Raw genomic sequence first — 20,671 nt, forward strand, 5'->3', positions numbered from 1 at the left:
GTCCATACAGAGATGAAAACGACCTACTGCCCTCAAATAAATCTGTTTGCTTTTCCTTGTTCTCTGGTAGTGTCATGGCAAAATCCAGTGGTTCTCTGTTTGTCATGTTTTAGATGACCGGAGAGCCTTATCAGTTTAAAACATACGGAACCATCCCAGCCCATAGGAATGGATGTCACTAATGCGTATAAAACTAAACTTACAGCAGACTATATTTGCACCCACATTATTAACTATCCTTTTGAAAACGGACATCAAGTCGGTCTTACACATAGACGTGAATATTACTATGACATGAGTTTTTATAGTTTTTATATGACATATTTGTTTTTGACGTTGTTAATAGTTTATATATGACATATCTATTTGGACGTTGTTACTGTTTTTAGAATGATTTATTGTTAGTTTGTTCCCATCATTTATGTATTTCCTTATTTCCTTTCCTCACTGGGCTATTTTTCCCTATTGGAGCCCTTGGGCTTATAGCATCCTGCTTTTCTAACTAGGGTTGTAGCTTGGCTAGTAATAATAATAATAATAATAATAATAATAATAATAATAATAATAATAATAAAATACTATCAGCGACCAGGCAATGCCTTATTTTAATCAACCATTATTACTCGAAGTATTTTCTTGCATTCAACACTTATTGACAACATACTATTCAAAACGTTGTCTTCAGCCTCATGAGAGAACACGTTAAAAATCCTTTTGTTTATTAATGATGTAAAATACTGTACAGAAACCTACAATCTATAGTATGTATCGCATCAAACCCCTATTTTATCGTGCACGTGTGATAATTATCGTACGGATGGCAACCCCGCAGGTCGGGGGTAGAGTCGTCACTCAAAGTCGCTCACGTTATTGTTATTGTTTGAATTCGTTACCATCATGAGGGATGAGATGCGGTTGCTGGTCCTGCAGAGATGCCAGCATCCCATGTCACTGTGACGTCATTAATTTTAAGCTTGGTCTCCCTTGTGTATGAAATTTATTTAAATTATTCAATTGTAACCTTTTTATAGTTTGATATCTAAGAAAAACGAATTATACATTCACGCTACAATAAACATACAAAGTCGTCAATCTACTGTAGAAGACCTCAAACAGTCCGACTCCAAAGGCATTATTGACTGATTGAGGCCATATACTGGCGTCCAGGGAACACAGATGACCTATAATGTATTATTTTTTTTCCATACAATTGTAATTACTAATTTTTGAAAATCATAGCTGAATTCTCATTGTTTTGACATATCTCTATTTTGATTATTAATATACCTAGGAGCGTGAAGGCAAGAGTGAGATTATTATTATTATTATTATTATTATTATTATTATTATTATTATTAGCCAAGCTACAACCCTAGTTGGAAAAGCAAGATGCCATAAGCCCAAGGGCTCCAACGGGGAAAAATAGCCCTGTGAGGCAAAGAGAAAAGGAAATAATCGAAATAAGAAGTAATGAAAAAATAAGAATAATTTTTAAAAAATCTTTTTAAAAAATAAACAATATTAAAACAGATAATTCATACAAATTGTAAGAAAATGTTGTTATAGTAGAAATCATAAAGCATTGCAGATAAACATACACCTAAAGAGAAAAGGAAAAAAATACACTCAATCCTACACAGTTTGCTCTTCCCCTGAACATCTGCTGTGAATGAATGGGTGGAATCAAGGTCCAGCGGCTGGAGCACAGAATGTCAGGACCCATTATAAATTGGGTAAATTTTGAGGGAAGCATCAGCATGACCACCTGAATTGGGAGGTTGTGATGGTTGGATCTATTTTATAAAAGGCTTTTTTTATGAAGAGACATCTCGTGTATTTGATCAATGCTTAATTTAAGGAATTTGTTTTCTGCTTATGTCTCTCTCTCTCTCTCTCTCTCTCTCTCTCTCTCTCTCTCTCTCTCTCTCTCTCTCTCTCAGATTTTATCATTCCGTTATACCTTGAATGATTTGTGATAAAAAGTTTCTTAATGTTGTTTTACTTTTACTTTGGGCTTTACCTTTTTGTTATGGGTTACCTTTTACAGTTTAGGAAATCATACAGAACTGTATAGAGGACAGTTGAGCCTCGGTGGGTCAGGACGGGTAACCACCAAGTAGTGACAGCTGACAGGTACCATGCGCAATTGTGCATCAATTCCCCTCGAACAACTACTTGATTATGGCGTTTGGCCATTATAACTTCATCCAAAATATGCTAGTTTGATATATATATATATATATATATATATATATATACAGTATATATATTTTACTTATTGACGTCCTTCAACTATGTCTCACTTTTTATTGTACCCTGAAGAAGTGTATTAAAATGCACGAAAGCGCTTGGTACTAAAGCTTTTTATTATTTCCTACTGGCTTTTGCGTATATATATATATATATATATATGTGTGTGTATATATATATATATTGTATATATATGTATATATATATATATATATATATATATATTATATGTGTGTGTGTATGTATATATTCTAAACTAGCATATTTAGGAAGAAGTTATAATTGATGGTGTGCACCAGCCAATATTGTGGAGAGCCCTGCGTTATTATGGAATTCCTCTTAAATATGTAAATTTGATTAAGTCTGTTCATGAACATAGCAAGTGCAAAGTTAATGTTAATGGAGTCTTATCAAATGAATTGACAGTGAACAACGGAGTACTCCAAGGGAATGTGTTGTCGTCTCTGTTGTTTATCCTCCTCATGGATTTTGTAATGTGTAGAACAGTCAGAGATGGTGGAGAAGGATTGGTCTGGATAGGTGATAGGAATTTAGCAGACCTAGAGTATTCTGGTGATGCTGTTCTTGTTAGCAGAACACCACAGGATTTGCATTGCTTGCTTACTAGAATGCATGAAATATCACACGAGGTTAAGCCAAAGATAAATAGAAGAAAGACATAGATGATGAGAATGGAGTATGCAATGGAAGATGAAATATCATTGGAAGGAGAAAGGATTAATGAGGTAGAATCATTCAAGTATTTATGAACTATGATCTCCAATACAGGGTCTTGAAAATTAGAGTTTAGTGGAAGATTGAAAAAAAGCAAATCAGACAATGGCTAGATAAAGTAAAATTTGGAAATCAAATCGCCTGAAATTACAAATAAAAATCAGACTATATATCGGTTTAGTGAGATCAGTGTAACTATGGACATGAGACATGGTATGACAATGAAACAATCTCCAATAGATTTAATAGATTTGAGAACAAAGCCATCAGAAGGATATTGGGAGTTAAATGGCAGGACCGGATTAGAAATGAAACAATAAGAAAGATTACTCGGGTGCTATATGTGGATAAGATCATGATGAGGGGTAGATGGAGATGGTTTGGACATGCTCTTCGCACTCCCCATGAGAGATTAGTTCAGCTGGGCTCCACAAGGCACTAGAATAGTGGGAAGACCGAGGCCTACATGGCTAAGGACTGTGAAGTGCGAAGCAGGAGAGGATGAATGAGAAAGTAGTGATTTAAGAGCTCAATATATAGACGACTGGCGAAATCTAACTGAGGCCCTTTGTATCAATAGTCGTAGGAGGAGATGATGATGATAATATATATAAATACACACACACACACACACATATATATATATATATATATATATATATATATATATATATATATACACAGTATATATATAAATCATGACAACTGACACGCGATGAGCCAAAAATATATATTATACCCACGAGAGGAAAAATGAAAAAACTTGGTTATGGGTGACATCATCGGACCGATGACGTCACCAATAAAACGAGAAGTAAGTCTTTTCGCCGATGATGTCACCTATAAGAGGTGAAGCACGAACTCCAATCGAGTCTTTTCACTTTCCCCTTTGAAGCTTTACACACACACACACACACACACACACACACACACACACACATATATATATATATATATATATATATATATATATATCATCAGCTGTTACTAGTCCACTGCAGAACAAAGGCCTCAGGCATGTCCTTCCACTTACAGTGCACTTTCTTATTTCGTCAGTCCATCGTCTTCTCTTCCTTCCCTTGCTTAGTTTGCAATATCTAGGGACATATTCTGTTATTCTTATATATATATATATATATATATATATATATATATATATTTATATATATATGTATATATATGTTTATTATATATATATATCTATATATATATATTATATATATATATATATATATATATATATATGTGTGTGTGTGTGTGTGTGTGTGTGTGTGTGTGTGTGTGTGTGTGTAATTTCTAATATTAAGTCTGAAGTAAACCCATGAAATTTGATTCACTTTACCAACGAATATTTTAAGCCAAAATTAGAGTCATATGTTATAAATGCTCTAAACCTGACCATGATTTAACCTTATGCCTTTTAGGGAAAGCACTTATTATAGAATGGCAGTGAGACGCTGTTACGAGAGAATAGAAATGATCTCATGTAGGATGTACATTCGTGTGTGTGATGTCTTCCTGTTATTTAGGATTGATTGGTAAAATTACCTGTCATTTATTTATATATTTTGTAATTCTTGTTTTGTGAAAATGTCCTCCCTAGGAATTAAATAATTATAATTTTACATGCTATATATTTAGAAATGTGAATAACAAAAAAAAAAAAAAAAAAAAAAAAAAACCGGTTACCAGATGCACTTTCGAGTTCTGATATTCTTGATTTAATGGGGATTGAAGTGTAGGTGTTAAAAGATACCAACATTTACGGGATAGTCTTACCTAATTGGCATTGTAATATTGAGAGGAGAAGAAAAAGAAATTGCTAAAACTGGGCCGAATTCTCCGTAGACCTGTAACTATTACTATAGTTGTGCGTTTTCTCTGATTTAAATTTGGATAAATGGCTTAGGAAACTCCCTAGTTGTCTTATTTCATTAAACTCTTCGTGTACAGTTGGAAACAGGATATCCTGGTGCACCTCGATCTGAGGAAGTGCACCCAGCCACAACCTTACTGCTCGGCTAGTTCCTGTGTTTAGCCCCTCCCTGCCAACTCTAACTTAGGCTGGGAGCACACTAGCGACTCTGTGGCGCCACAAAGCCACAGCATCGTGTGGCGGGGATGTGGTCTCCCATAGGTTTCAATTGTTTTCAAGTTTAGCCGCGCAAACTAGCGACTGTGGCAAGCGACTGTGGCTCTCTGTCGCTCATCCCCGCCACAGGCGTGGTGTGGCTTTGAAAACAATGGAAACCTATGGGAGACCACATCCCCGCCACGCGATGCTGTGGCTTTGTGGCGCCACAGAGTCGCTAGTGTGCTCCGGGCCTATCTTTCCCTACACTATCTGGCTACTCTCGCGAAGTACGAGAGTGACATGGTGTACTTCCTTGGACCGAGAAAGGTTGGGATTTGTGGTGGTTGTCAGAAACTCCTGTATCCAATTGTATATACATCTCGCCGACTGCATTATTTTGAGCTTCGCGATATTTCTCACTGATTAGTCTGTGCAAAGTTAAGTTTTATGCCAACGAAATTATTTCGGGGACGTTTTAAAAATGAGTAATATCTCAAAACAATGTTCTTACAAAACTCAAAAATTACCTTTCCAATAGTATGCATTAAAGTTTTCTTCGTAACAGCTAATGTGCGTTAAATTTTAAGGACTAAGTACTAACGCCACGAAGAGGTTCCTTAGTGATTCATCGGTCTGTGTGAAATTACGTTTATGTTGAAGAATGCAGTTTGGTGTCATTCGAAAGCTGAATAGTTGTAATAAATTCCACATGTTCAAGGAGGTAATCTATTTAAGATATAAGGTCAAAATAACTGAGTTTAAGTTAGGTAACATAAAAATAATTATGCTTTGCCGTAAAGATTATAAATAAATAGATATGTAACTCTCTGTTTCATGTAAAACTTATGATGATTGTTCTATACATTTGATATGTAATTTGTATAATATATTAGAATCTATGTAATCCATGTAAACAACATGGATACGATATATTGCTATTATTCGTCTCAGTTTTTAGACACGTATTTTTTTTTTTTTTTTTAATTTATAACATGGTACCTAGAAAAAGGACGCATTTTATTTGGTTAAAAAAGGCCAGAAGTCCATCTCAGGCATCTTATCCCTTCCAATACATTCCCACACCTATAAGCAAAGACGGCCATATTTTTACTTACACTATCTAAGGATTATTTGTTACCCACATCTGTTAACACACAGATACTATTGACCTTATCAAGTAACTTGATGGTTTATTCTGAAGATAATGTAGTTACTAGTTAATTATAATGGTAATGGTCGCAAACTTCTCCTTGTGCAGAGCAATTCCATTTACTCATTGTGGATCCTTTATCTCCAATTCTTATATCGAACTGACACAGCCGTAGAATTAGATTATAAAGGTGGACATACATTTCACATGTTAGGGTATTCAAATAAGACCCGTATCCCAATAAAAAATTTTATATTTGTCTTTTGTCGAAAACGTTGGGCATAAATTAGTCGTATTTCTACTCCTTAAGCCAAATGTATTTCCTGATACGCCATATTTAATGTTTTTCTTCATTCATAAATTTTTCAGGTATCTAGCCAATTTCATTCAAATCCTATATTACTTGATCTAATTAACATTGTTTTGACTTTACAAAATAATTTTACTCCTCGATCTGCTGAGGTAAAAGTTATATACACTTAACGTATTAGCAGAAATTTTAAGCGATTGCTTCAAATTAACAGTGTTATATAATTAAAAGTTTGAAGCCCTTCAGAGAAGGACTAGCAAGCTCAATCCCTGTGAGACATACAGCAACAACGGTTTAAGAATAAACTATCACCCTTCCCTGTCCTATAAAACACCTAGACTAGACTGTGCCCTGCCCCCTCTCCATTTCTAAGTCATAAGGTTTGGGAACAGTGGGATCGGAATAGTTGAGAGGGAGAGTGATTGCCAAAAGTAAATTTACTTTAGAATGTTTCTTGATAGGAAGTTTAATGAAGCCGTGTGAGTAAAAGGTGGGTGGAGAGGGACGTACCCAAAGTATTATACCTTCAAGGTTCGAAGAAAACCCAACACAAAGGAATCTTCAAAAACCCACATGACAGATCAAATGTTCTCTCTCTCTCTCTCTCTCTCTCTCTCTCTCTCTCTCTCTCTCTCTCTCTCTCATATTCGACTTTGGAATAATGTTTTAATTTGTTACTCTTTCTTGAAGTGATCACATACGTGCAGAATTTGCACTAGACAGAAGCATGAAAATGATATACAGTAGATTAACTATTGTGAGAGAGAGAGAGAGAGAGAGAGAGAGAGAGAGAGAGAGAGAGAGAGAGATCGGATTATTAAATCTTAACCCCACATATTTAATATTTATGAGATTTTTTTTTCACAATGAGGGCATTATGAAGGGGTTTTATGAAGATATTTTACTATTAAATTACTCTTACAAATTATTATCATCCCATGTTATCATAGCAAGAACTTGAGGAATTTCATGCCATTGTGGGAAATTCATTCTTTTTTCTGCCTGAAATTCTTTCTTCGGGAATACAATTTATAACTTAATAAATGTTTATTTTTACTTGATATAACACTATATAATTTTTTCTTACTTTTCATAACTTTAGTGTTATCGTGATATATATTCCCGGGATATTTAATATGTTCCCTAGACATCAGTTGCATTAAATGCGAGACTTTCTTGAATTTCCATTAAGAGTCCCATACATGCTTGAAATATTAAAAAATTATGAAATAAAAATGGCAGGTGTAGTGAAGATTCCTTTCCTCACTGGGCTATTTTCCCTGTTGGGGCCCCTGGGCTTATAGCATCCTGCTTTTCCAACTAGGGTTGTAGCTTAGCATTTAATAATAATAATAATAATAATAATAAGAGTGTCACGGCTGAGATGGTGTTTGCACGTGTTAAGGCTGGATGGTGGAGAGGGAGTGAGGAGGGTTTGCGAAGAACCTGTAAGGGGGAGATGATCGAGAGGGATGCAGTGACTAAGATGTCGAGATAAGGTGGAGGTATGGAGGCATTGGAGAGGATGCACCAGGCAACCGACCCATTATTGTATGGATAACAATTGGAAAGAAGAAATATGTTACTGTATTTCCGATGTGCCATATCATCTGGTATGTTGACCAATTTGAGTCTGACATATACTGTATGATGAACATATATCACAAGCACGCGTGATTTTAATTAATGTAAATATCACCCACGAATGGCATTTAATACCGAATTCTATCTTGGGAATATATATCCACTTGGAATTCATTTTATGGTAACAGCTTCTGGCCGGGTGGGGATTCGAACCACCACCTGTTCGGCTGGAAACTATGCCTGCAGTGACCATACCGACTGAGCTATCAGGAGAGACTATATATTGCACCTTATCTATTGCACTTATTTATCACATTGCATAGTAATTCCTATCCATTAGTTACCCATCATCTGTGTTTCACCTATCCCACATATGGAATGCTCTCAACTACGTAGTTATTAATTGGAGAGAAGTACATACATACATATACCAAAGGCACTTCCCCCAATTTTGGGGGGTAGCCGACATCAACAAGAAACAAAACAAAAAAGGGGACCTCTACTCTCTACGTTCCTCCAGCCTAACCAGGGACCCAGCCGAGTTCAGTTGGTACTGCTAGGGTGCCACAGCCCAACCTCGAGAGAAGTGATGCCCAGTTAATCATTTTGGGTGAAAGAGACGTGATACCCGGGTTCAGTCAGTGTGTTTAATCCTTACATCGCCATTCATTCTACGTGGGTATCATACATATTTTATATATAACCTTCTCTGCCTTCACGAGTAGTGATCACTCGTTTTTATTCTTGACTTCCATGTTAGGTAGCCTTGCTCATTCGACCCACAATTGATTTTAAAAGATTGTTTAAGGTAACTCGATTCCGAAGGAAAAACTTCATAAATATTTTTCAACACACAATTGAGGATAATAAATTCACTCATGATTAGCGTTGATTAGCAATAAATGCCACCAATAATCCAGGAAATAAAGGTTTTAACTGCTCCTAATTTAACTCTTTCTCTTCCTTTTCAGTCTTGTCTTTTTCATCTTCTTTCTAGGCTATGCCTATTCCCCCTCCTTTTATGCTTTCCCTTTTTTCTTTCCATCACCTGTTTCCATTCCTTTCTATTTTAGGTATCCTCTCAACTTCGCTTGTCTCTTATCAGTCTTCGTTTTTCTCCATCTTCGTGCTCTGCATCATTGACCAATGCAGTTATGACGTCATGTAATTTATACTTGATCCATTCATCTTTATGCCACCTCCTCGATCGTTCCTTACTCTTTGGTTTTCTTTTTCCATCATTCTTCATTTTTACCTTATTTTCTCCCTCCATGTCCACCTATCCTGCTGTCTTCTCCTCTTATTTCTTCTCCATTTTATTCGTTTTAACAGTAAAGCAATTTTAATATTTCATTAAACTATCTTTATTTATTATAGAAAAAGAGCACAGTTTATTTGTGTTCTTTACTGTAAGTCATCCATTTCTTTCAATGACGTACTCCTTTAGGAGCGAACACCCATCCAACTGTGGTTCCCCATATCCTAGAATACTACTCTGCGAATTTCACGAATATGTTTAAGCTGAAGTTCTTATGAACCTTTGTTAACTAGAAGACAATACAGATCTTTGGTTAAGTTGAAAATGTTTCAAATTTCAAATGTTCTTAGATTATGAAGATTATAATGGCTGATCATATACTTACATACATATTTATACTGTATGTAACACACACACACACATATATATACATACATACATACATACATACATACATACATACATACATACATACATACACATAGACTTGTGCTACACACGCGAATACTGTATATGCATGGGCCTGCACCAACACAGAGATTATCCGTATCACTTATATATATATATATATATATATATAAGAGAGAGAGAGAGAGAGAGAGAGAGAGAGAGAGAGATTAGTCTGAATGCATTATCTGCATATAAAGGAGAATGCGTTTACCAAGGCGCATATCCATGCGATCTCATGCTGATATATATATATATATATATAGGTGCTACTATAGCGTGAGGTCTACCGCCATATGTCGCCTACCCAGGTGGAGGGTGAGGTCTACCGCTTGACCAGCGTCCCAAAGGCCCACACCTAACCATCGAACATGTGAACTGCCCAAATCCATCAAAAACGGGACCTGTCCATATAAAAGGAAGCAAATGGAGCTCCTAAATCAGTTTTTCCCTCGGCCCAAAAGAGATATCAATTGAGCGATCGTGGTTGGGCGCTAAAACGATGATTCTGAAGAGAATTCGAGGTGTTGGTCGTCAGCTGTTCCAGTCTCATCTTGATCATTTTTGCTGGAAGGTGATGAGAAAAAAATCTAATGATCTATTTGTGTCATTCTTAGAAGATGTACGAAGTCTATATCGCTAGATTAACCTGTTTGATGGAAGAAGAGTGTATCGCTAGAATAAATGTATGGAAATATATGATAACCTGTTTGATGTACGAAGAGTGTATCGCTAGAATAAATGTATGGAAATATATAATAACATGTTTGTTTTTACCTTTATTCCTTTTTTTTTAATTTAATTAGAAATCCAATGATCTATTTAAGTCATTTCTAAGATATGTTTAAATTAAGTGTTTATTGTTTAAACAAATGTATGAAATGTGTTTTATCTATGAGGGACGAATAACTCAGCAGTAGACCTCACACTATAGTGCTAACGGGAGGTAGACCTCACGCTATAGTGTGGTAGACCTCACGCTATAGTAGCACCTATATATATATATATATATACTGTATATATATATATATATATATAAAGGTTAAAGGTGTCTGGTTTCAGTTCTAGTTCCATCAGAATAGATAATCACCAGAACGTCAGCCGGGCAAGCCCAACCCCCACTGTGGTTGACAAATGGATGATCTTAAGCTTATACATAGTTTTTCAAACTTTTCAATGTTATTTAAAAAGAAATTAAAATTCAAACCAATGATGAAAAACAAAAACTCATTTCAAAACTGGGTTTACTTTAAAATACAGCCTTTTCACACACAAATCTCAAAATATGTTCTATTTAACATTGTGTGTGACACGACTTATAACATATTGGTGTGTATAATCTCAAAAAAAAATGATAATGACTTAACTTCATATGAACAGAAGTGATCGTATTGCTGTATGGAGTTTATGTAAAATTTTGACATGGTTTCACAGTTTAGAATTTTAATAGGAGTTTTCTATTTAGCACGACTTGTTTATATTCGTCAGCTGGGGAACGTTCATGACAGTAGAATAGAGAACGTTTATTCCATGAATTAACATATCGAAAATATTTATTAGAAATAATACTTGAATAGCTTTGAAATTTGCTGTATATGTATAATGGTAGCCCAATTGTATGAAATTATAACTACTGTAGATGTTTTCACCTAACAAATAAATGAAAATGTCAGAGGTAGTTCAGGTGAAGCAGCTTATGAACGCAGAAGTCAAGGTCTCCATAGACATATGTTACTGTGGTTTTAGATTGATCAGAATTCAGAATGCCGCCGAGGTTCAGATTCAGTTTGGGGAGTTACTGTTAGTGTGTTAATTTTCAATAATCATGCATACGAAAGCAGTGACTCGTATAAATGAGCCAGTTTTGTCCTTTTTAGAAGGAAACAAAAGATTCAGGTACATAATGGATGCGCATCCTTAACGCGGAGAAATATCCAAATAATTATATTATATCTATGAATACGAGAAATGTCAAGTTTTTTGTTTTGTTTTGGTTACCTGGTGTGGGGCTACCCGTGGATGGCCCTACTTTTGTTATGGTCTGCTTTAGGTTGGAGCTTTCCAAGTGACAGAATTTATTAGGTAAGAACTATATGGTATTGGTATTTAATTTCGTGGCAATAGCCTACCTGAAGTTTTCACTAACTCGAAAGTAGCAGTATATCAGTCTTTAAGTAAGTCCACTCTAGGATACCAGGTAACATTGTATATACTTGGCGAAGGTATTTACTAACCTACATTAATTTGAGGCATTTTGGTACTTTGATTTCTCACCAGATACATTAACGATATAATTTCCAACTGATTAGCATATATTTTTATCATTATTTGTGGAAACCAATGATTTTGTGTCCCCTTCCCTTTACATGTAATAGGTATAGGGGAACCTTCATTTGTTTATTTCCTTGTTTCCTTTCCTCACTAGGCTATTTTTCCCTGTTGGAGCCCCTGGGCTTATAGCATCTTGCTTTTCCAACTAGGGTTGTAGCTTGGATAATAATAATAATAATAATAATAATAATAATAATAATAATAACCTATTGGGGAAATGGGGACTGTGTGTGTAGTAACCCAATATGATTGGACTGTGTTACACCAGTCATAAATGACAAATACATAGATTACACTTCGACCAGTTGGAAAAATACATATATTTTGTGTTGTCAGTAACTATCCTACAAATTTGTGTAAAGAACAAAAATGGATATTGTTGTAGTGTATTACAGGGCAATGTAACCTAGGCAAAAAACTACATTTTTCTATAGAAAAAGTTCCGCTCTTCGAAAATGACACTCGTTCCCGTCGCAAATGAACAGTTTCAGAAATATATATATCTATATCCTACGCTAATGTTAGCAATCTCTGTGTAACATTGGTAACGTGTAACATTGCTAATATAAGCGTTCGCAGTACATACGTTCTTGACGTGTGAATTGATTCGGAAATTGAACAAGTCATTATATTTAAACATTTTAACAGGAAACATATAACAAGAGACCTTATATTTAAACATTTTAACAGAAAATATGTTTTCCTGTAGAAAATAATGTGATTTAACTGGTTTTCACCTTCATTTCAGTCGTAATAACAGCAACCAGTTCGGCTACTTAAAGCTAGTCGAACTGGTTGTTCTGTTTGTTTGTGGTTGAAATGAAGGTCAAATTCGGTCAAATCACGTTATTTACTACAGGAAAACATATATTTTCTGTTCGAAATGAAAATCTGTAATACAGTAAAACTTTACCCAAAAATGTATGAAGGCTAATTACAGGAATACTCTCTTATCTATAGTTATTCAAATTGAAGCTGGCCGTTGATCGGCGGCCTTTCTCAAAATACTTAGTGGAGGAATCCTGTTCTTTCGATCACTTTCCTTTACGAGTCTTAAAACAAACACACATGAAGTTAAGCTGGATTAAACACTTGGGGGATGTTTTAATTTTAAGACCTTGTGAGTCATGGGAAATGGTTGGTTTCTTATAGGTAAACTACAATCCTTAGTTATTTTCATTCCCTATTCTATTTATTTATTTATTCCTGTATATTTATTATTTACATATATTTTGTATCATTTTTGTATAAATGGATAAAGTAAATACTGATGTATATATATTGATGTTATACATAGCATCTTTTAATACGCTTCTTTTCTTTTGAAGGAAAACAAAAACAGTTGTTTATTTATTTATATATTCTGCACCAGTACGTAAATAAATTCTTGGTAAAAAACATTGGCTTTAATGCAAATTGTCGTCGTCGTCACGGGAGTCAAGATCAATTTGCACCTTCATGTTGCAAAGTCTCGACATAGCCCCAATCTTCTTTTGTTATTCTATCCAGTGATTCCTGCAGTAGTCTGACAGAATGAAATTAATTTTTCATATTGTATAGTTTTTCCAATTGGCTCCACATAAGTTCAATAGGGTTATATTGACTAAAATGGCAGTAGATGGATCAGTTTATGACTGTACACCGTTGCAATCTTGTCAGTGCCATACAGTACATATTATCTGTGCTCCGTGTATGCTTTTTGACCATTTGTAGCAGTTCTCGGTAGATGTATTATACTTTAATTACTAGCGAAACTGGAATTTGCTATAAGGAATGGACGAGTACTGACTAGTTTGCCATTTTTCTCTATATGTTTAATAGCGGTGGAGTATAATACTGTAACTTACATATCGGTAGATTGAAATTGATTACTTTTGGGAGACTAATGGTGAGTTTATGCACATTCGTTGCTTGCACTTGCTTTTCTGTATTTTGTATGACATAATCGTTACCTGGCTTTTTTAACCAATTGCGAGCTTCCAAATGTTTATGCACAAGTTTCCTGATATGCTATTGTTCTACAACAGCCAATTTTTACCTTCCTCCCCTTTAGTTTCAGCTAGACCACCATCACATACAGACGTCTTCAAGAAGGAAGTACAATCGATTTTGAAATTTAGTATAATTTAATCTGTGTCGGCAATTGATTATGATAAACATTTTCTCCCGTTCAATGTACTGTATAGCTATTGTTGCTCATATTAAAATAAAAAATATCTCGGAAATAGTGATCCAGGGGGCTGATGGGCACAGTACATCTATATGCCGCTTGCCAGAACATAGGAGCAGTGAGATTTTATTTTCAAGTGTTAGTTTTCCAATTCGGCAATATTGCTTAGTGTAAAGTTAAATTTTATGAATTCTACGCTACTGTATACATTTTTCTTCTGTTTACAGTACTTATAAAAATACAGAATATATTTACTTACTTAGGTGAATGTTGTGGTCAAGATGGAAGATCTACTGAAACAAACTCAAGCACTGGATATAGGTGACCAACAAAAACTACTCTCTAGTCTCATAAGAAGTTCCTCTCCAGACGTACAACTGTCGTTGTTGCTTCCGGGCATTACTGCTGCCTCAAGGTAGGTACAGTATTCAGTTTACTTGTCTGTTATTAAAATCTTATGAAGAAAAATTGCAGTAGTTATACAGTACAGTAATGACAAAACCTGCACTTTTGCAAGTTCATTGACCCCACTGACTTTTGAACCTCAACTGTAAACAAATGTAATGATGTCACCATATCATGTTGTATATCACCAGATATTTGTACAATTTGGCACTAGTTTCATGCAGAATGGATAAAAATTGACCAATATAACAAAATTAAATTTTTGACCTTTTTATGACCTTTATCATTTTGTATATCACAAGATAGGCAATTGAATCATGAACATTTTGGCACTAGTTTTGTATAAATCATATAGAAATTGATCTTCCTCCTCTTTGTCTGCATCTTTTCCCAATTTATGTGTGGTAGATGTTTTTGGCCAGCGTTCTCCATCTACCTCTATAAAATTGATCACGATATACCAAAGAGGTTTTTACCTTTGACCCAAACGATCCCAACATCTAATCCAATTGCTATTGTTATGCAAACAAATTGGAAAACAATGGCTGTGTAATGACAAAACTTGTGCTTTTTGTAAGTTCAGTGACCCTGCTGACCATTTAACCCTAACCGGTAACAAGGGTAATGATGTTAACATATCATGCTGTATATTACAACATAGGCCATTGAATTATGCACATTTTGGGACTAGTTTCAAGCAAATTGGATAAAAATTGACCAGTATACAGCAAAAAGATGTTTTTGACTTTTGACCCAATCATGATTCATATCACAAGATTGGCAGTTGAATTATGCTTTTTTTTTTATTTAATTTTATATGTCGAGGCTCGATGTTGAGAACAACGTAAGATTGAGTAAAAAGCATAACGCGGTTCTTAATTTTGCATTTATTTTTGAAAGATGACCAAAATAAAGTCAGAACTGATGTCTGCTGAATCAATGTAAATGGATCATACAGGACAGTACGGTAGTGCACGGTACTGTATATTAATCTGTAAATAGCTTTACCAGTAAATATACTCTCTTACTTATATAGTACCAGGGTGAGACTTACGAGAGAGTTTTGTTCAGGTTTTTGCTATCTATAAATGTATGAACTTTTAACTTGTGGATTTCTTGTCCTCTTGCAGTTATGTGAAGTGGCGGCTTGTTACGCTCTTTGCGGGTCAAGATACTCCAGATCTTTTCACATTGTTACCACCAGAATTACAAGTTTCCATTCTAGTCTACATAGATGGCATTAGTCTTCTGCAAGCATCTCAGGTCTCCAAGGAGTGGAATAGGTATTGTAACTGATTATTGATTAACGGTTATACTGTACCTTATATAATACTGTACTCTATGTTAATTTGGGTCCACAGATCAAAAAAAGCTAAACTACATTTGTTCCTGCACAAATACAAACCCTGTGCTATTCATAGGGGTACTGTATTACTTTCGGCGAAGCTGAAAGACGAGCCATGATAATTTTACCAAGGGATAACCACCCCAACTGCTAGTTAACTGGTGAGCATTGGGGATAGCAACTACCCTGCTCACTTACATACCTGGGCTGAGCACCCAGTTTACTTTCTGACTCTGTAGAGGACGGTCATAGTGCCGCTCTCTCCCACAAAGATTGCCATTTGATTGTTTAAATAGTTTTCTATTTTCCTTATTCATTTATATATATGAAAACATACTCTTATGTTTTTATATATATGTAACTTTTTTTTACAGTGCTGGGGAGTCGTCATTGTGTTGATACTACTACTCCCTTACTATGCCGCTCCCTCTTATGTGGAGGGCCAGTAGGTCCTCGGCGGCGGTAAACCTTTCCTGTTCTCGGGTTAGGTGGCGCTCCCATTTAGTTTCTTCAGTATTCAAGTTGAATTTAATAACTGCTTGTAATTTAACTTTTATTTTTCCTCAGATAGTGATACCGTTCTTCGTTCGCCTAAAGCAGTCGACGTATAAAGCAGATCCTTTCGTTCCTGTGGATTCGGCTGCTCCGGTCACAGTCCTGCACTACTGTGGCAGCTCGTGAAGTGAAGTCCAAGGCAAGGTCCTCCTTCAGGAGAACTTTTCTCTCGTCCACAAGAGAGATTGTTCAGTGACCAACATGTGTTGTATGCTTATGCTTTTTTCCCCTAGGGCTGGGAGAAAGCTAGTCCTAGGTGATATCTTCCTTCGGGAGAACTTTTCTCTCATTTTCAAGAAAATGCTTATGACCAGCTTTTTGTGACAGAGCAGACTCCCTTTCCGGAGGGTCATGCATGTTGTTCCCCTTCTGGGGTTCATCGGGAGGAGGAGTTTCTGACCCCTCTTCTCTTTGGGCTTTCTCCTCCCCCTGCAGTAGGAGATGCCCTTTTGAACCTTTGGGTTGTCACAGGTGCTGCTGCCTGTGTGTCTGACTTTGGTCTCTTGTGTCTGACACCGAAGACGCTTCTCCTCCAGGGGCGGTAGGACAGCAAAGTCCTAGGCATGTTCCTCCTCCAGGGGAGCATCTCTCTCATTGCGAAAAAGAATTCGTTATTGTCACCCATCTCTGTATGCTTACGCTTCTCCCTTAAGGGCACGGGTAGGGCGCTGTCCTTAGCGACGTTCTCTTTAGGGAGAGGAAGTTCTTGAGCTTGAGCAGTCTTTCCCTTGGGTGGGTTCTATAATACATTCCCTATCGGAGGTTCGTCGGGTGGAGGAGTTGTTGACCCCCCCATCCTGGGCGTGCTCTTCCCCCAACGGTAGGAGACACCTTTTCGAACCCTCGGGTTCAAGTCACGATGTTCCTTCGGGGTCTCCTGATGGTCACACATTGGCCTTGCGTTACCACAAGCCTTCGGGCTCTCACAAGTCAGGATCTTCGGGTCTTCGGGCTTGCGGGACACTGAGCCTTCGGGCTCTGGTTACGTTGAACCTTCGAGTTCTCATGACACCAAGCTTTCAGGTTCAGATTAGGTGTAGCCTTCTGGCTCTCGTAACCCGGGCCTTCGAGTCTTCGGGTTCTTGCGGCCCGGAATCTTCAGCTTCCAGATGTGTTGAGCTCTTCGGTTATTGCAACTCTGGTTACGTTGAGCCTTTGGGGTTTCTTGCCTCCTGTCACACTAAGCCTTCTGGTTCTCGTGGCCCAGAATCTTCGGGTTCCTGTTGCATTGGAGCTTCAGGCTCTCGCAACCCCGGTTACGCTGAGCCCTCAGGTTCTCGATTCTCAGATCTTTTGTGTTTCCGTTGCGTTGAGCCTTCAGGCTCTCACAACCCCGGTAACGCTGAGCCATCAGTTCTCGTGGCCTGTATCCTTTTAGTTCCAGTTACGTAAGCCTTCGGGCTCTCATAACCCAGAGTCTTTGTCTCCGGTTGTGCTTGCCTTTGGGCTCTCCTAACCCTGGTCACGTTAAGCCTTTGGGTTCTTGTGACCTGTGTCACGCTGAGCCTATGTGCTTTCGTGTCACTTGTTACGCTGAGCCTTTGGTCTCTCGTGCCACCCGTTACGTTGAGCACTCGGGTTCTTGTAACCTGGAGCCTTTGGGCTCTTGTAGCGTGCGTTATGCTGAGCCTCTCGGCTCTCGTGCTACCCATGACGTTAAGCCTTCAGGCTCTCGTAACCTGGAGTCTTAGGTCCTCTGTTGCATGAGCCTTCGGGCTCTCGAGACCTGCGTCATGCTGAGCCTTCGGGCTCTCGTATTGTGTGTTAAGCTGAGCCTTCGAGCTCTTGTATCCCAAGTTATGCTGTGCCTTTGAGCTCTCGTGACTGGTGTTAGGCTGAACCCGTGTGCTCATGTAACCTTCGTTATGAAGAGCCTTAAGGTTCATGTGACAAGAAATTCCTAATTGAGCTTTCAGGATCTCGTGATGCGCTGAGCCTTCCGGCTCTCGTTTTGTCAGTTACACTGAGCCCCCGGGCTCTCGTAACCCTCGTGGATCTTTGGGTCCTCATCACACGGACCCTATAGGCTCACGCAACAAGGTTCTCAACCAATTTTCGAGTTTAAATTACATAGAACCCCTAGGTCCTCGTCGTGCCGAATCTCACGGTTTGCTCAACCCAGAGTTTAATCTAATAGCTCCTTGGTTTACCCTCCCCCAACCCCGGCGTTTGGTCATCCAGTCTATGCTCATTCCTAAGCTGTATTACACAGCAGAAGAGAGTCGCGCGACGAAACACCCTCGCATGATGAAGCAGCGCCGTGTGATTTGTAACGTCATTCTACACCCCCAGCTGATCGCTATGCATCAGCATGTCTGCTTTTGCTAGCTCCGTTCCTTTCATTTTTGGACGAACCACCATCACCATCCCCCCACCCCACCCACTACTAGTAGTTGTTGTCGCAGGCGGCTCGTGATCATCTCTTGTCACTGAGAAATCCTCTACGACATAAGCGTCAATATCACTATCGCCGGGACAGAAGCACTGCAGGAAGAATTTTTATTTACCAGTTCAATTTCTTCTGGCAGGTTTAGCCTGCATCAGACGATAATTTTCTCGCCAGCGAGAGAGTTACATGGCAACCCCATACAAACCGGTCTAATGTATGAGTTTTGTTGAGCAAACTCTCACATACAAGACTACACCCTTTATGGGAAGCTTTCATTCCTGAGAAGCTTTCATAACTTTAACAGGCGTTTATTAAAACTTCACAAAAGGCCATAAGAACTCCTTCTGGGAAACATGCAGTCTCTCCAAGAAAAAAACCTCAAGGTTATTGCCACAAACACGGTTTCTACTGATTTTTGGAGTCGACCGCATGCTGTTATTGAACGATTTTTCGTTTTACGAGATAGTCATCCGAGACTTTTTATTTAGTTTACCCTTATAGGGTCATTGTCTCAAGCTTTTAGTCCCAAGGGTGCTGTGTTATCTTACGTTTATGAACGATAGCAACAAATGTTGTCAACTTCTCTTTACATTACGAATGTTACAAACCCTGCCCACAAGGGAGCTAGACAACTTTGTCAGTATGAAGCTTGGCAAGCCCCTCCCACAAGGAGGATATGCAAACCAGCGGAGGAATAATTTCTACCATAATTGTATGTTTTGTTTGTAGGCGTATGCGCTCACATCTTAAAAAAAGAAAAATGAAAAAAAAAAATTCTGCAGCTAGTTGATCCTCTTAACGAGAGGATGCCTTGATGAAGTCATTGAACTTTAGCTCTCAAACTGGGGAATTTTTTTTCTCAGTTTGACTAAATTTCTCTCATCCTATTTCTGTTACTTATGACTATATCATTCTCCTTCATATTTATCAACTGTCTCCAATCTCGGTGTCAAAATTCTCTAACCCATTTCACTTTCCAGATTTTCTTTTAGGGGACATATATGCGGGATTGGAATTTTTTTTCAAAATCAATTGTGGGAGCTGTGGTGGTCTTGCCAACTACCCGGTAATGTTTGGGTCAGTATTTCAATACTGGCACGTGGGACTATTTTTGAACAAAAAACTTGTTCTTATGATTCCAGGGGTTGGCCTCTTTCTTAGAGATAGGACTCTCGGCATTCTGTCCGGTTTTCCTTCTACTATGATTAAAGTGGGGATGATTGTATTCTTGTAATCCTCTCGGTCCCATCAAGCGGGTTTGACATACACTTGAGCCACTCTAATCATAGTGGTACCATTCCTTTGTGGTAGGGTAGGGAGTGAACGTTAGGGTAGCAGCTCTTGCAGGTGTCATTGGTGGAGAATTAATTCCATGAAAGGTTAATGTGATCTTCTTTGGTATTTGAGACAGTCTTATTATTTTCTTTCGCTTGCACTTAATTTTTTTTCTTTTTTTTTCCATTATCATTATTACCTCTTCCTTCCCCCTCAAAAAGTTAATGATTAAACTTGATGGCGAACCCCAGACAATATTGACAACCTCTGCTGATTTATTTAAGGAAAGTTCTATTGACGACTTAGGAACAAAAATGGACCCCTCTACTTATCTTTCAAAACCAAATAAGTCGGATAACAGGGAAACTTCAATTTTACGAATAGAACTTACCT

At 37.5% G+C, this 20,671-nt stretch overlaps 1 protein-coding gene across 9 annotated transcripts in view; it reads left to right on the forward strand.

The window, feature by feature from the left end:
• Positions 1 to 20,671, forward strand: part of LOC137632488 (F-box/WD repeat-containing protein 2-like) — a 477,230-nt gene that overhangs the window by 420,716 nt on the left and 35,843 nt on the right. For 7 of the 9 annotated variants that reach the window (XM_068364443.1, XM_068364446.1, XM_068364445.1 and 4 more), the window contains 2 exons: positions 14,573 to 14,724; positions 15,845 to 15,997. In XM_068364443.1, the coding sequence (XP_068220544.1) occupies positions 14,573 to 14,724; positions 15,845 to 15,997 (305 nt within the window). Of the gene's footprint in view, positions 1 to 11,604; positions 11,705 to 11,732; positions 11,891 to 14,572; positions 14,725 to 15,844; positions 15,998 to 20,671 lie in introns of those variants that run through there. The other 2 variants (XM_068364451.1, XM_068364448.1) reach the window with 2 other exon arrangements.

This window comes from Palaemon carinicauda, chromosome 41 (assembly GCF_036898095.1).
Source record: "Palaemon carinicauda isolate YSFRI2023 chromosome 41, ASM3689809v2, whole genome shotgun sequence".
Taxonomy (NCBI): Eukaryota; Metazoa; Arthropoda; class Malacostraca; order Decapoda; family Palaemonidae; genus Palaemon; species Palaemon carinicauda.